General features: G+C 37.9%; 1 protein-coding gene and 1 long non-coding RNA gene across 16 annotated transcripts in view; both read left to right on the forward strand.

The window, feature by feature from the left end:
- Positions 1-1,258: 1,258 nt before the first annotated feature.
- Positions 1,259-6,536, forward strand: LOC132914610 (uncharacterized). The gene is made up of 2 exons (XR_009659629.1): positions 1,259-1,860; positions 6,321-6,536. It is a non-coding gene; the product is annotated as an uncharacterized LOC132914610 (long non-coding RNA).
- Positions 6,537-11,732: 5,196 nt separating this feature from the next.
- Positions 11,733-16,861, forward strand: part of LOC132914386 (basement membrane-specific heparan sulfate proteoglycan core protein-like) — a 186,409-nt gene continuing 181,280 nt past the window's right edge. For 3 of the 15 annotated variants that reach the window (XM_060973444.1, XM_060973445.1, XM_060973442.1), the window contains exon 1: positions 11,750-12,222. In XM_060973444.1, the coding sequence (XP_060829427.1) occupies positions 12,145-12,222 (78 nt within the window). In that variant the 5' untranslated portion in view covers positions 11,750-12,144. Of the gene's footprint in view, positions 12,223-16,861 lie in introns of all 15 variants that reach the window. The other 12 variants (XM_060973440.1, XM_060973441.1, XM_060973447.1 and 9 more) reach the window with 10 other exon arrangements.

A 16,861-nucleotide genomic window follows, 5' to 3' on the forward strand; every position in this document is an offset into this window, starting at 1 on the left:
AAAAACATTACGGAAGCATTTGGAACTATGTTATTATCATTATTATGCAGGAAATGTCTTTAACGAGCGTCAGTAATAAAAATATTTTGTTGTAGGAAATAACTTTAACACTTATCAGTAACAAAATATTTTAGCTGCAGAAAATAAACTGAACTTGTAGTACCAGAGAGAAAATGAAAATGCTTACGCTTATGAGCAGTTCTGGTTGTTCTCGGAATAGTACTCTAACATAAAGGAACCACAGCCGAATATACAGTTATCGTATTCTTAGTCAATGTTCTAACTTTAAATTTAAATACATAGATTCCTGTATATGCTAGCGTGTGACGCTTTCAGCACCTAGCCGCACGATACAACACCTGTACTGTGAAACAACCAGAACTACGGGCGTAAACACTCTTATTTCTTCTCTAGTATTATATATGTACATTTTCTTTTTTTATCATAATTTTGCTCTTAATTCTTGACGACTATTTTAAATTATTAATTACTAAGAATTTTTAATAATAATAACTTTTCTATTAAATAAATACATTCATAAAACATGGTAGAATAATCTTTTTCACCTTTTCCTTCTATTTGTTGATATGTTTTAATTATTTATTAAAAATATATATATATTAATAACAGTATGAATATTTAAATAATATATCACAGTATTACTTTTACTATAGTCTACTTTATTATACTATATTTTATTTAATAATAGATAGGTATTCGTATAATACACGAAAATTTTCCGTTAAGAGCATAATTTTATTCGCAATTGGAAATGAACATTAACTTAAATATGTTGTTTATTTAACAATTTAATTAATTTGACCATTTGATTAGATTGAATTGTCGCGCGCTCATGTAAAAGGTAGTTCGTTTCTATTGGCAGAAAATATTGCAAACTCAAACCGAGCGCTCCTATTGGCGGAAGCTATTGCAGAGTCTCCACGATTGGTAATTTAGGATTAGTATTGAAATTCGTGGAGCCAGCGTCACATCGTCATTGTTAATACCTTGATTTCGATTTTATCATCATTTTTACACTTCTATCAGCATCATATAAATAGTACGTTTTTATTTATTCACTTATCAATCATCATTTTTAGTAAAATTAAGTAACTTTCCGAAATTTCTTTGTACTTTTATCGTTGATCGTATATTTGACGATTAGAGTCATCGATACTTTATATTTCGGGCCTCTGAAGCATAATTGAATTCTATTATTGATTTATTTTGTTATAATTTGTTCAAATATTATAAGTTATTGGTTTTTTGTACATTTACTTGAAATTGTTGGTTTCCCTTTGTATAGATTATTCGCTGATGTAAGACTAACGGCTTACAGCACTAAGGCTATGGGAGATTCATAATCGATAATTCAAATCGATACAAAAACGACGCTGCAGATGATCAATAATCAATTGCTTGACTTCTTATGCAGATTTGGTAATGATTTAGTTATTATAACAAAGGCAGACGTATGTACATGTTTATTTTCTTTTTTTATCGAACCAATGCTAATCTTTGCTACACAATTGCTATACAGCAATGTACAAATAACTTATTGAGTGTATGGAAGCTTTGAATATTATATTCCAATTATGTAGTTAAATATTTGTGCATACGTGTTGCTTCAATTATTATCGAATAAAGTATAACTTTTAGATTATTAGAATACCAATTTTTATCTTTATTTTATATCGACAAACAACGTAAGAACAAATTGTGATATTGAATATTTTATTACAGATTGTTTGTAACCTGCACTTGTGCCATGGGTTTCGATGGTTTCTGTTCGATGACGTCATTGATAATGATTTTCTGGGCTATCACGATCAACATCGATGACAGTTCTTCGCATCTGTGGTGAGTCGCATGTATTTTTGTTCCTCCGGTCACTCAATCATGTCGTAGGACGAAAGGTCCGAATCGGCACGGGTGATTGGTTGTATTACGTAGAATTTTTTGCGAGCACAGTGACCGCGGGTATTTATTATACTCGTGAGTAGTAACATTTCCTTTTTCCATGTGTTATTTATTAGTTGAGGATAGGTCTTCTTGCGCATCGCGTTTTTGTATTATATTATTTGTTTTTATATTAATAGTATTAATATAATGGTTTTAATTGATACAAACGATATAATATTAAGAATTAATTTGCATATTTGCGATTGAAGATATGTTCACTATAATTACTTTTAAAATCAGAATATACTAAAAATGTATATTTGCAGAAGTCAAATAACCATACAAATATACGTATATAAATGAGATGTGAATATTTGAATAAATGATAACTGTTGGGATGACAATTGAACATTTCGTGGAGAAGTCGGATATCCTCCGACTTCGTTGCATTAAAAGAGGAAATTATTTTTATTAATTGTTTACTTTTTATATTTGTATTTGAGTATTAATTTAAAAAATACAAAGATATTAAAGCTTAGTCTTTCCGCACAAAAATGTCTTGAATTTTATGGGCAAGAAGAAATTTCGCGATAGGCAGATCTCGGAATCGAAGCAACAAGTTTTCTGTACTGCTTTCATACTTTTCAAATTGTGCTTCGACGAAGGGATCGCCTGAGGTTGTTGGCATTAGTATCTTATCTTGATTCAATTATTAAATAAATTTCTTATTCCGTTTATTTTTTCTTTCGATATTAAAGTTTCAATAATTTGTTAGAGTTTAGAGTCAATTATTTGAGCGAATAATCGTTGTATTGCTTTTTATAAACACATTCAATATTAGAATTCTGGTGATTCATTAAATTAATAAAGTAGAGTATACAGTGATAATAATTTGAGATAAAATTTGAAATTGCAAAATGAAGGACGATTAGCCCGTTAAATACAAAATAGATGCATAAATATCTTTTTTAGTTAGGATTTTCAGGTTTAACCCCTTCCGTGTTCGTTGCCAGGACCTCATTCACGTGCTCAGGTGCTACTTGGGTGAGAGAAAGGCAACGGGTACGATGACCATTGACAAATTTATAACAATTTCTAAGCGACTGACGGATACGTTAGCGTATCGTGAACGACGTACTTTCCACATTGTGCGTGTGGTTAGGCTGTGGAATTGCGTCGTTTTAGCTATTATTCCGTTCGTTATAAACTTAAAGATGATAATGATAAGAAACAGATTTGCTTTTAAATATAGCAAATTAAAGACAGTAGTGTTATTAATCTTATCATTGAGTTATAATAACTGGTACCAAATTTCGTACCACCTATCATTTATACGAATTACAGTTAGGACTTACTTTTATTGCGTCGTTAGGAATGGTCGCTAACTTTCGTCAGTCGATTTCAGCAAAATGGTACGTACCTTAGAGTGTGCGAGTTGTGTGTGAAGCTCGGGTGTCGGAGGTGTCCCGGGACGTCCTCTCTAGTGTAGGTTCTTGCGCCCGAGTGTTATGTGTGAGAATCGTGGAGCGAGTGCGTTGGTGTGATCTCTCTCTCTGGTCGGGTAGGCTCATTCTCGCGTGTCCAATCTATTTCAGGAAACGTAATTTGAAAAATCGATGGCGAAGCCTGGCACGGGGGAGAATGCCACGTCTCTGGCATAGTTGATCGATTTTTCGAATTTCGCGATCGTGGTCGCGAGTAGGTTTCGAAACGAGCGTTTACGTATTGCTCGAGCACGCACATGCGAACGGACAGCGATCGCTGCGATCGTTGTTCATCCATATGCTTTTGGGCCAGTTTCCGCGATTTATATTTTTATTTCACCTTTATAAGTTATTTTTTGGTTTGCGATTTAGAAAGTCTCGAGCCTAGATGTAAGTTTCGGCGGGCATCGCGCCCGAAGAAAGAAGAGGCTACGAGCCGAAGAGGCCCGGCAAACTGCCACTCAAGAGGGCAACTACCAATGGCTGCCCATCCTCTGGGTCATCCGGATACAGAGCATGGGAAGTTATTCTTGTTACTATTTTGTCACTGTGCTCGTCTTTAGTATTTGTAGTGGTATTAGTTGTAATTTGTTTGCTGCCGACGTATATGTCGGCCCTTCGTCATTTGGGCTAGTCGCGTTAATTGCATTAGCGTTGCGAACGATTAATCACGGTTTGAACTAGAGTTGCGATGAAAAAATTATCGCGTTTGCTTTAGTGTTACGAATTATAAAATGTCGCGATTGTTTTCGGTATTTTCGATCGTGAATTGCTAGAACTTATTAAAGCGTAAAATTAGAGTTGCTCGCGTTTTGTTCTATTTAAAGTTAAATTAAAACGATGTTAATTTTGGATTAATTTCGTAGCACCACGGTTTGCCATTATCGATTATAATTGAAATAGCTTTTATTCAATCTAGTAATAGTAACTTACATTAAATCCTTTTTAAGAATTAGCGTTGCGATGCATTTCGTCGGAATTGCTTTCATAATTTTTTCGATTAGCGTTGCGTTGACGAATGATCGCGTTCTTGTATGTAGCGTTGCGTCTATAAAATGCCCAAAATCTTCCACTGGAATTGTGGAAGCCTATTCTCGTTCCTGGATCACCTGAAGCAGCTAAGACAGTTGCACAGAGGTGGTCGTGCATCAACAGCTTCGAACGTGGCTGCACTTGAACATCTCGGTATTAGCGTTGCGTATGTTGAAATATGAGTGCATAGGTTAGTGTTTATTAGCGTTGCGTGAATAATGAACACCTTGCTGTGGTGTGTGCTTTCGCGAATTTTTCATTTTCTTCTATTTTTTTTTTTTTTTTTTTTTTTTTTTTGTCAAGACCAAATTAAATATAATTGCAAATGTAATAAAGCACTCTTCGCAGTTTATTTTGAAACGTTTTTATTTTATGATTACGGATTTAGTAAATTAGCGTTGCGAAACAGAAGAATGTTCCACTCATATACAAGAATAGCATTTCAAATTACAAAATACGTAATATGATCTAATTGGCTGCAATCGCGATTATGTTTTTATGGGAATATAATTACATACATAGCTAAGAATCGATGCAATTTTAGTAATAATTCCAAATTGTAGGTGGTACAACAGAACTTTTGCATTTTTGAACGATCGGTATTACAGTAATTCGTCTGTGGAAGATGTAGCGATATGACGATAGAATGCGCCTTCATATGTTACCATCGCGATATAAAGATAGGACGTAGGAGCGAGCTGAAGAAACGATAAGAGAATAGAAAGGGAACGCTGCATAGAACTCTCTTCTATTCTTGTCTAATAACGCCTGCCTGCCGATGCCTCTCGTTGATCGGTGTTACACTACGTATTTACTATACGAGTGTGCATGCGTTACTAAACAAGAACAGAAGAGATCTCTATGCAACGTTCTCTTTCTATTCCTAAATCGCTTTTTCAGCACGATATCTTTGTATCTTTATGATTTTATGGTGACATAACCATAGAATCACAGAAAATACTTTTTCGAAATAAATATTACGTGATATTATTATTAAGTAAGGAGGGCGCCTCTTTACATAGCCTTCCAACTGTTTTATCGACAGGAATATTCTCATAATTCTTAATTTGCCGCCACTGATTTACAAAGATGATCGAAGTGACAAGTTCGTAGATCCCATTAATTTACTTAACTCTTTAATCTGATTTTTGTATCGCCTCGCTACTGTTTCACAAAATACGTTCCATACTACTTCGTTCTACATTCTACGTTATTCCGTTCCTTCGGATAACAAATTCTTCCATACAATCATTTAATACTCTGACAGTCACACATGTCGGTTTAGATCTTATTGCCAACTGCTAGTACGTTTCACTCAGTCTATCATTGTACATTATGATACACGATGATTATCACGAGAAAGTTGTATCGACGCTATCTTCGTTATTAATTCTCTATCGCATCATGTGTTAATCTATTTTCTACACTTATACATTGTATTGTACAAGTCTATTTATTTTGTACTTCAATTGTTGTTGGTGCATTTCAGGACTCGTACTTAATTGAAAGAGAATGTCAATGGACATTTCCTACTATCATAATTTCTAAGAAATACTTACTGAACACTCAAGAATTATTTCGAATGATCGAATGACTCGTGTGTGATTCAATCTCAATTGAATCAAGTATGATCTAATAGCTACTTATCCGAAGTATGATTTAATAGTGACTTATCTAAAGTGTGATTCAGTAAGAGGACGAGGAAAACCAGAACGAAGAATAAATAGTAGCGGCTGTAAATTAACTCACTGTTAAAGTTACCGCACTTATTCTCTCACAGATGTAAGTTCAAGTTGTAAGCCTGACACTTATCATAGTCGTATAACGTAAACGTAATTTATCGTAAGTTTGTAAAGTGAACGTAACTTAATATGGACATGACGTGGTGGTAATTCATTACAGGCATGGCTGTTTAAAAAGAAGAAGGAGAAAAAGAAAGTCGGGTAGAGACTTGTATCTAAAAGACTGGAAATAGCTGGTCTTCCGATCAAATAAAAGGAGTCGAGCCGGCGTCTAAAAACTACCGAAGGGCACACGCGATCGAAGAATTCAGCTGTCAGACTATAAATCGCCGAGCTTTCTTTGTATTCAGGAAATTTATTTCAACATTTTTCCCTTCGTACCGGCTAACTTGCTTTATATTCGTGGCGAATATCTTCCTTCGATCTCGTCCACGCGTATGCGCTTTCGTCACCAAGAGTACTTCACTTTCCTCCCCTTGTCACTCGGTACTCCTCTAATTGACATGCATCACGTTTTTTGGAATAATTCGCCAACCTATATATGAGCCAAATCCAACGCTAGAAACTGAGGATTTCGATGCATTTATGGGAAATTGAAAGGCGCGAAGGTGCGCAGAGTGCAGCGAAATCAAACCACCGGTTTCTAAATTTTATTTCAAATTTCATTTATCGTTCGTCTAACTTTGTGTAAATTCTCGTATTAACGAAAATTGAGAAATTGGTTAATCGGACAAGAAGAAAGTTAATCGTACGAGCAAAAAGGTGTAAATCGGATTTGTTAGTTTCGCAGAAACAAGTATAGTATTCAGCCCTTTAACGCTCGTGTCTTTTTCATCCCAATCCACCAAAAGTGATCAGGTTTTTTTCTTCCTTAGATTTGTTCCTTGGTCACGTGACAATGTGTTTCTCGTTAATTATGATATCTATCGCTGCTGATTAACGTTCTACGTTTCGTAAAGTGAAAATCGGGGCGTAGGATGCGAAGGAACGATAGTTGTGCTCATGGACACGGAAAATAGGATTCTTTATTAGCGTGAACAATTAATAGCCGCTAATGTTTTCTGTACGATATAATATAAAGCACGGGGCAGCACATAGCCCGACGCTATAGTTTTCCCAATAACATCTTGTTTCTTTACGTCTGCGTTCTTCTGTACCGTCTCTTTTGTTGCCACAGACAACGCAGAGTCGGGTCGGAGCCCCTTTCTTTTCGGTTGGTGGAATATAATTAGGACAATGTCCTTTGACTAATCTTTGTGGTTCTACTTGCAGCGGAGGTCGGTGTTTTCCCTTTTCACAATGTAACAGTAGTTTCGAATAATTTCCTCGCTTAGGATTTTACAAAAATCTAAATGATTCTTTATCCTTCTCTTTTTCTTTTTTTTTTTTTTTTGATATAATGTGAAGAATTACTGGCGCATATATTTTGTAAAAAAAATTTATAGGTTTATTTTTATATTATTCTTCGTCGTTGGTTTTAATTGTTAATGGTGAAATTTGCATGTTCGATATCAGCTACGTCGCTGTCACTCATTTCACGATTGTCACTGATTTTCACGAACACGTCGATACTAAGAAGACGTTCAGATGTACTTGTCTCTCTTACTTCGCACAGGCTGCGAGAATTCTGGCCACAATTCGTAGCGCCGAAATTCTTCAAACTTATCATTGTTTATGTATCCACATATACAATGAGAAGTATGGAGAGCGGAAAATATAGGACGCAGTTCTACTATTTCACGATAACATGTACGTTGCTTATTTTAACGCGCAGACTAAACAAATAATTGCTAATGGCATATCTATTGCTGCCTGAATTTCACTCGAAATTGCACGCTTTGAACGATCTGCCGCGGCTAAACCAGATTCGGTTACGAGCTTTAATTATTTGCATCGCGGCCCTACTTCAGAGGACCGGTCCCTATGACCGCGCGTGGTCGCTCGTAGGTGCAGTAAATGACATCCGAATTCTTCATGGAGTTTATCGAAAATTTACTGTTCAAAAAATTAATTATTTAAAAAAAGTAAGGAATAAGGAATTGAATCATATTATTCCTCGATGAATTCTTTAAAATGGTCAATAAACTGATATAGGCGAGATGCTGACAAACGGGTCAAACGTGATCTCTCACATCTGAAGAATACTTAGCGACTGAAATAAAAAGCAGTCGCAGCGCGCGGATTACTCCGCGCTTGGATGCAAATGAGCTTTAAATGGCGCTTTAAAACGCTATGTAAAATCAGGTGTTCGATTTTATTAGAATCTCGGCTAGAAGATCGGCGAACAAATGAAATTGGCTTGTAACGTTAGTGTCGAGCTTTTATATCTCGGAATAGAGAGAGCAAACGCGTGGATGAATGTATTGTAATGTCATTAGGTGATAATTAACTTAATTGGTAATGACAATATTATAGAAATTCTTTATTCAGAAATGTTAGAAATTTGAATTTCCATTGGTCTGTATCCTACGTGATAATGTATTGATAAATGTTCATTTAACTTGAACTAATTGCAGTAATGTGATAGTCTTCGCTCTTGACTCTCTGGTGGCTAACTGACGATCAACGACTGCGGTGCCGAAATATGTCGATGGCCGTTAGGCCTATTCAAGTTTCCCGACTCTTTCGGCTTGTCGGCATTCGCGTTTTATCGTTCACATTGTCTGTGTGTCGGCGATCTCCCGCGGTATTACATTGTGTTGGCAACTAAGTGGTTGCGGATTTTGTCAATACCATCTATGACAAAACCCACAACCACTTAGTTGCCAACCCAATAATAGAAACCAAAGAAGATGTAGAGTTTTCCTAGAAGCGAGATCGTAAGCAACAGACAGTAACGTTGAAATTAGCATACTTATTGACCGTTGATCAAAATATGACTTACATCTATGTATGTGCTTGCTTGTCCACCAGAGGCTTATTTATTATTTAGACGTTGGAAATCTGTGCGAAGGTTCCGTTTCTTTTATTGTATTCGTAACTCGAATATCGTGACACAGATTCTTGTTAACAGACTGGCTAAAAAAGATGTTTCTTCATCGACACGAGCTTTCTCGTAGATCCTTTATTAATTAGGTACATTTGCCACATTGTCTTAACACTGAGCTTATGAGAGACCGGGTCAAACGATCGGTTTCGAAATTTAATTTAGAATTGTACATTCATCGATATTCTTCCAACTTTATGTGAATTCTTGTATCATCCGATTAATCGATTTCTCAATTTTTGTTAATATAAGGCAGCTTTGAGAAGCGTGTGCCTGTAATTAAAAAAAGTAACCAACGACGAGTATAATCGTCAGTATCTACAGCTCTTATAATATAAAAATCACTGTTTCTATCTTCAAATTTCATTACTGCAATTTACCACAATTACTAAATCGCAGTTTAAACATCAAATTCTAGCTACTTTTTACGCATGACGGGTATACTCGTGGAAAACAGCTAACTGGTCAAAGGTACAATACAAACAACATTCTATCGAGCAACCTGTGACACGCTTGTTTCTTGAAACGATACAAAATATATTCCAGAAACGTGGTTTAATTTCGATCGCAGGTAACAGTTCTATATATCGCAGAACGATCTTGGAGGGTAAATACACGGGCAGTTCGATCCTCGCGAATAATCTGTTGCTCGCGGTTCGACATAATGAATTAGCGCGACTGCTTTTTCATTCTTTTTCTTTTTTTCCTTTGCTATGATTAACAGACAGACTGTTATAATTACACCGTCTATGCTGGTCCAGGATGCATCTCGTTGGTGAAAACGCGGGCGGATACGCGCGAGGCGAGGTTGACCCGTTTAAAAAAGATCACCCTCGCATCTGTTGCTGAGCGCAACAGATCCTCCAGTTGGACGAAGAGGTCGTGTCAAGCGAGACAAGGAGGGAATACGCGTCGGCGAAAGCACGCGGTTCTCCTCTTTTTTTTCTTCTTCTTTTTTTTTTATATCTTCTTTTTCCTACCGGTATGACTCGTCGCTGCTGATGGCCGTTCGATTCGCTGTCTCGTGAATTTTCAAGCGGACAGCCTCGACTGGCTTGCGGGATTAGAGAAAAAACTGAACGGATCGCTGAACCGTAAAACGACGAAATACTTTAAAATCGATTATTTTTGCGTTAAAAATATCCCCCTCTCCGCTGAAAAAAGAAGGAGACGAGTGATTTTATTAGTTTGGTTCGCAAATGGCACGGATTTCTCTCGTAGGATGTTTCCAAAGGTTTGATACGTTCCTCTTTTGTTCGTGATCCTGGTGCAGGTTTACCTAAGAAGAAAGGAACCTGCATCGTTGATTCCACAAGAAACGTAACAAATGGAGCGATATCTAGCTATGGTAGCAATAACTAGCCAATTAATTAACTGCGCTGCACGACACCATCAACTTTCTCCGCCGTCGCTTCACAATTGTTCGAGACCAAAGCCAACGAAGATCTGACTTCTCGCGTCACTTTCTCCGATCGTTGCCAAAATTAATTATCTGACATAACCGAGTCATGGACGATTAACTTAACGGACGTCGTTCTACAGGTATCGGCGAGTGTTTAATCCGCAATTTGATCCTGGACTCATTAACAGTACAACTATCGACGATTAAATCGAAACTAAGCTTCTAGCAAAACCGGTCGAAACGACTGGTCTTTAAAAAATACGTAATAGAATATTTGCATATTTATTGACTTGTTACTTTCTTGCAAAAGGAATTTCACCTTATACATTTTTGATATTATTAATCTATCCAAGACTATGATCTCTAAATGAAGGTTAGCGCGTTTATAAAATTGTAAGACCAGTCATCTCGACCGCTGTGATAATTCTAGCGTTAGCGTCATGATCGATCCACGGTTTTCCTGATAATCGACACCGTCGTATCGAACGATACCCGGTGAAAATTTAAAAAACGCGTGACAAGATGTACACACCGAGGGAACTGGTTAATTCGGGTTCGGTAAACAGATCGTAGGACCATTTTACGTTTTGACGAGTACCAGTCACAAGCAGCCACGATGCAAAATTATTTTGATTTTGAATAAATAAAAAATCATTAAAAAAATGTAACACGAGATAGGAATTTTCAAATGAAATCGTAAAGCCAGTGATCTCGATCGGTGTGGAAGTTCTTCCGTTAAAAAATCGCCTACATCCACTTTTGGATCCTAGTCGCCTCGTGCGTAAGTACGAAACGATCGTGTCCGTGGCAGGGACGCGGCAGGAACACTTACTCCTCTCCGTGTAGAGAAAGAATCCGCTGCGAGAAAAAGATGCACCGCTACCTTCGGCGAGCGACAAAGACGTTAGACCCTCGCAAAATATCGCGGAGTGGGGGTAGCCAGAGAAAGACGGCGTGGAGTGGGGAGCACGACGGAGAAAGACGCGCCGGAGACAACAGCAGAGGAGGGGAAGCTGTGGTCGGATGGTGGGGGAATATCGCGCTAGTGGAAGGCAGACGACTAGCAAAGGACAGAGCTACGGCGCGAATTGGTGGTTGCGAGAGAGGAGGAAGAGGTGGACGGCCGAAGAGGAGAGGGAAGCTCCGTTGACGGAGAGAGCAGAGAAAGAGGAAGTCAGCGGGTGAGAGACAGAACGGCGAAGCGCGAGGGAACGCAGCTGAATCTGTCGGTGAGTCGGCGGGGTGAGGGAAAAGCACCGGGCTTTTGAAAAAGTTTTATCTTGCCGGCGCGCTCGGCCTTTCAGACGCTACCGAACACCGGTACGCTGTTGTACGGTCTTGCGTGTCCCGCGTTGTCGCTTCAGACCAGTTTGTACGTCCAAGTTTGCCCGTAGTAGCCGGTCCTCGCAGTGTGGTCCTCACAGTCGGCTCCGTGAAGGTCCAGATCGAAGTGTCCTTGGAAGAAGGGGACCGGTCGCGCGATTTCTTCCTCGTCATGCGTTGACGAGAGGTTCCCTCGACGAACCCAGTGTAGATAGAGAAGAACACCGGTGGACACGCTGCTCAACTACAGGGCTAACAGGTCCACATCCCATCATGAGGGATTCTAGCTCGCTGAGGAGCTGCCTCCTGCTGCTGCTCGTCGCCAACGCCGCCCTCGTGCACGCATCCGAGGCAAGTACAGTCGATCTTTAATTTCCTTTACGATCAATCGTATCGAGCACTGTTAGGCGATACGATGACTGGGACCAGTGACTTTTCAGACCGAATCGAACGTCTGTGGATTTAGAACGAAGTTTGAGCGAATGGCAGAGCTAGCTAGGTCGAGTTCTAGAGAATCCCTCAAAGGATTTATAAGTCGTTGATTCTAATTTCCGAGTATATCGTAGATACACTGCAAGTTCCTTTCAAGATCCCAAAGAATCATAGAAATTTCCAGTTTGAACGAACCGATCGATCTGGTCGCAAGTTGTAAGTTATAGAAGATATGTTAAGAAGTTTATAAGCCACTTGTTCTAATTTCTCAGAATATTATAGATACCTCGAGTTTCTTTCAAGATGCTCAATAACTATGAGATATCTAGGCCGAGAACTTCACAGAGTGATAGAGGAATTTCTGTGAAATCTGTGGAAACAACGTGAAAAATGTCCTCCCTGGTACTGACCATCCACTAGCCCAACATTCAGGAACATGAAAGAACGAGGAGTCGCTGGCCAGTTGGCACCAGGCGATTGAATTTTTTGGCAAGTCTCGTAACCGCCTCCTAAAGTTCACTCACCGTGATTATTCGAGGCATGTACCGGTGTTACGTGGAAACGATAAGCATCTTCGCATATTTATCGTTGAGAACCGGGCTTATCTATCGCCTTGATAGCCTATACGTTGCTGAACAATACCCGATATACGATCTTCTGTTTGATATTTGATTGGCAATTCTGACTTAATAGGACTTTGATAATTATTTGAAATTATTATATCATCCGTTCTTCTGAAAGAAAATTGTTCGTTTTTTTTATATCGGAGGATTCATAGGTACGTTTGACAGACTCACTTTGGTGGTTAGCCAAAATAGAATTTACACGTTGGCCAGGGGTAACATCGGTTTCGACAGTGCTCGGTTACGCTGCCGAATTTCCAAGTTTCGCTCCTTTGGACGCTCTTGTACGCTTTGTTTACATGGTCAGCCTTGGACATTGGCTGTAAGTGGTACTCTTGAGTCATCGAGCGAGTTTTACGATGAACAATGTATGCTGGTCGTGCGTTATGAGACCTGGAATAAATTGCATAAAAAATTCATTAATATATTCGATAAAGCTTATATAGCGGAATGATTAAGGTCGTTATGTCGTAATCGTGTTTCTAAGATTAATATGAAACGCGCATCACATGCGTTATTGCGGACCAGTGGCGCCGCATTTTTTATCTTTGATTTGTTTCAATGAATTTGATCATCAGCGTAATTATTGGAAAATCCGGAGCTCGCAGATTGTCGTAAATCAGAGTCAGAATACGCGAGTATCTTGCGTAATCTCGTTTCAGCATAATTGTGCAATGTGGTCAAATAGTGTTAGTGATTTGGTACAGCGAAGCAATACGGTTATGTAGATTATGTACATACCTGATAGTCAAACAGCTTAGTTGAATGATAGGGTAACAGAACATCGTTGACTACACGTTCTGCGTTTTTTGCTTTACGGTGTAGTTACACAGCGTATACGTTACAAATAGACGATGGACATTTACCAGGGTATTTAAAAGTATAAAATTGTCCAGAAGGTGTACGACGTAGAAAAGTGTACGAAATATCCAATGCAAAGCAGCCTTTATAATATTTAACAGAAAACAAATCTCTGGACTCTATTGAATTATTAATCGAATGTCCGCAAAAACCTGAATATGCTTACGTCGCCGTATTCTAATTGCAAGAATACGATGCAGCAATGGTCTCAATGTAAAAAGTCGTAACTTATTGTACAGAGTAGTCACGCAGAATATAGAAATTGTACGGACGAAGTATACGTTTAACATTAAGCTTGCCAGGCCTGGTCAAACGACCGGTTTCAAAATTTAATTTCAAATTGTACGTTCATCGCTATTCCTTTTGTTTCTCTAACTTTATGTAAATTCTTATATTAACAAAAATTAAGAGGTTAATTAATCGGATAATATAAGAATTTACATACAGTTAGACGAACAAAGGAAATAACGATAAATATACAGTTTTCAATAAAATTTTGAAACTGGTCGTTTTACCTGGTTAAAGTTAGTGTTAAATATAATTCTTGCGCTAACGTGTCTACATAGTTGCATAGTACGGAGATGCAAGGTTGCTAAACGAAGTATACGACACAGAGTAGTAGTTGTAGTATTTAACAGAAAAGAAATCTTTGAATACTATTGAATTACTATAGTTAAATGTGTGTAAAAACTCGAATATGCTTGTGTCACCGTATTCTAAATGCAAGAATACGATGCAGTAACGATTAGAATGTAAAAAGTAACTTGTTATTAGATAATATAGTCATGCAGAATACTACAAATTCTATAGTCGAGGTATATATTTAAATATAATTCTTGCACTAATGCAGTTACATAGTTGCGCATAGTACAGACATGCGAGGTAGTTAAACGAAAAACAGACGTGGAAAGAGAAACGATGGCGACGTGATCAACAAGTACATCGATCCGTGTCTCTGCTTTGGCTTCTCCTCGATTATTATTCGTAAAGGTTCGCGCGATACGAATAATTCGCGGGACTCGATCGTATTCCGATCACATCGAGAAGTTTGGAGGTGCGGACAGAGCTCGCGTCAGCTTTGCAAACTGCCAATCCGTCGAAATGTCATCCGCTGTCGATGGATTTTTGCATTGCTACGCTTTTCCTCCTAGTTGAACGCTTAATACGTTTCTCCAGAAAAAATGGAAAGTCGATGTAGAACGAATTCGCTTCTGAATCATTATCGTCGATAGTTCTGCAGGCATTGTCGTTAGTAAAGTTATACGCTATTCGTTTAATGATAGTAACGTAATACAAATTTATATATCAGACTGTATGTCTATTAGAAAGAATTATAAATTGCAAATTATTCTTTGGTATAGCGGATTGGTTTTCTTGGTCGATCTGGATTTACAAGTTACGTCTAGCAGTGCTGTAATAATAATCTAATGTAACGTACAGCAACATAGTACGATGTAATGGAATATCATGTAAAATGTTTTATGGTGTTGTAATTACAATATAACAATATTTATTTCCACTTGTGGCATTGTTTGGTACGTAATTCTTGCTTTCACTATTGTGACACTCGTTATCGAATATCAAATTGTGTTTACATATGTCTATTATATATTTATTATATAGATAGAACGTCAAATTGAATTGCTACATTTCCATGTTGTTCCAATTGTAGCACAAAGTTGAAGCGACGAATCGATAATAATTTTTGTATATTTTATCGGAACTCGAGGTACGTTTTAACGTTAAAAGAGATACAATGGAATGGAGAAGGTCGAAATAAAGTTTAAGTTACTTTGTTTTGCCAGGCAGAGTTTTATCATTTTCCTTCTTACTCCACCAAATTTGATTCTTACAAAAATCATTGACTAGTGCAGCGGCGTTTATTTCTCATTTTCTTAGTTGATAGCGATTCGACGAACGTGCGTTTGGTTTGTGTAAATGTAAGAGGCGATATTTCCAGTTATCTGCAATCATAACCAGAGTGTCGACGTTAAGATCTTTTTTGAGAATAACAAGATTTAGGTGATGCTATAGCGTTTGGCCTCTTTAGTGCTAAATCCAATTTTTAAAAATGTTTGCAAAATACTTGATGATCTGATAAATCCAGGCCGAGAGATGGTAAGAACCTTGAAACCTTGTCGATAATCGTGATATCTGGTTGATCTACTTTTCAGACTCCCTAAGCTATTCTTGCTCGCCGCTATTCTAAAATAAAACGCACTGAAATCTAAACTACCACTCTATGCTACGTGGAAGTAAAAAATATCTAGCAGCATCGGATCGCCTATATATACGTTACTCTGTTCCAGTATCGTTTCGGTCATTTTCTCCTCGATTGATTCCATTTACTCTTGCCGACGTAATTTCATTATATTCCGCTCACTATCTTTACGGAACCTTTCGCGACTATATTATACGCGTTACGCGAAACATTTTGAAATTCCATCAATTCTCTAACGCCATCTGGCTATCGCGATTACGATGGTAAAATTTGAAACACGAATTTCAACACGAGCATACGTACACGTAGCGAGGTATTTAATGCAAACGTTTTCTTCGTTTCTGAAAAAAACTTCTCTTTATCTTGTAGCTACGACAAGAAGATATTCAAAAGTTGGAACTAAAGCTCGCGGACAAATCACGTTAGTTTGTTAATTCTTTATTTCGTAAAGAAGAAAATTGCTTAACAAGACTGTTAATATCACAAGGTCGGAAGCTTCCAATGCGTTTTGTCTCGCGTGCTTTTTTCTCGATAAAAGTGAATGAAACGTGCGTTCAAAGGCACGTACACTTTCACAGTGCAGGTTTTTGATGAAAACGTTAACATTAAGAAACGCAGATCAATTTATTCAGCTTTTGGGATTCTTCAGAAAGTTGGACAAATCTGAGATATGGAAACAGCCAGGTCAAAATGATCATCGCGAATGTAGCCAAGGCTCTTTGGTCGGCTAATACGGACAGTGATCGTTCTATTGAATTATCGTGCGATAACTGGACGCATGATTACCTTATCTATTTACGGTATCCAGCATCGCGTCCACTAACGCGTTTGTCGCAAACCGGTCAGTTTGACT

The sequence above is a fragment of the Bombus pascuorum genome, chromosome 15 (genome assembly GCF_905332965.1).
Source record: "Bombus pascuorum chromosome 15, iyBomPasc1.1, whole genome shotgun sequence".
Taxonomy (NCBI): domain Eukaryota; kingdom Metazoa; phylum Arthropoda; class Insecta; order Hymenoptera; family Apidae; genus Bombus; species Bombus pascuorum.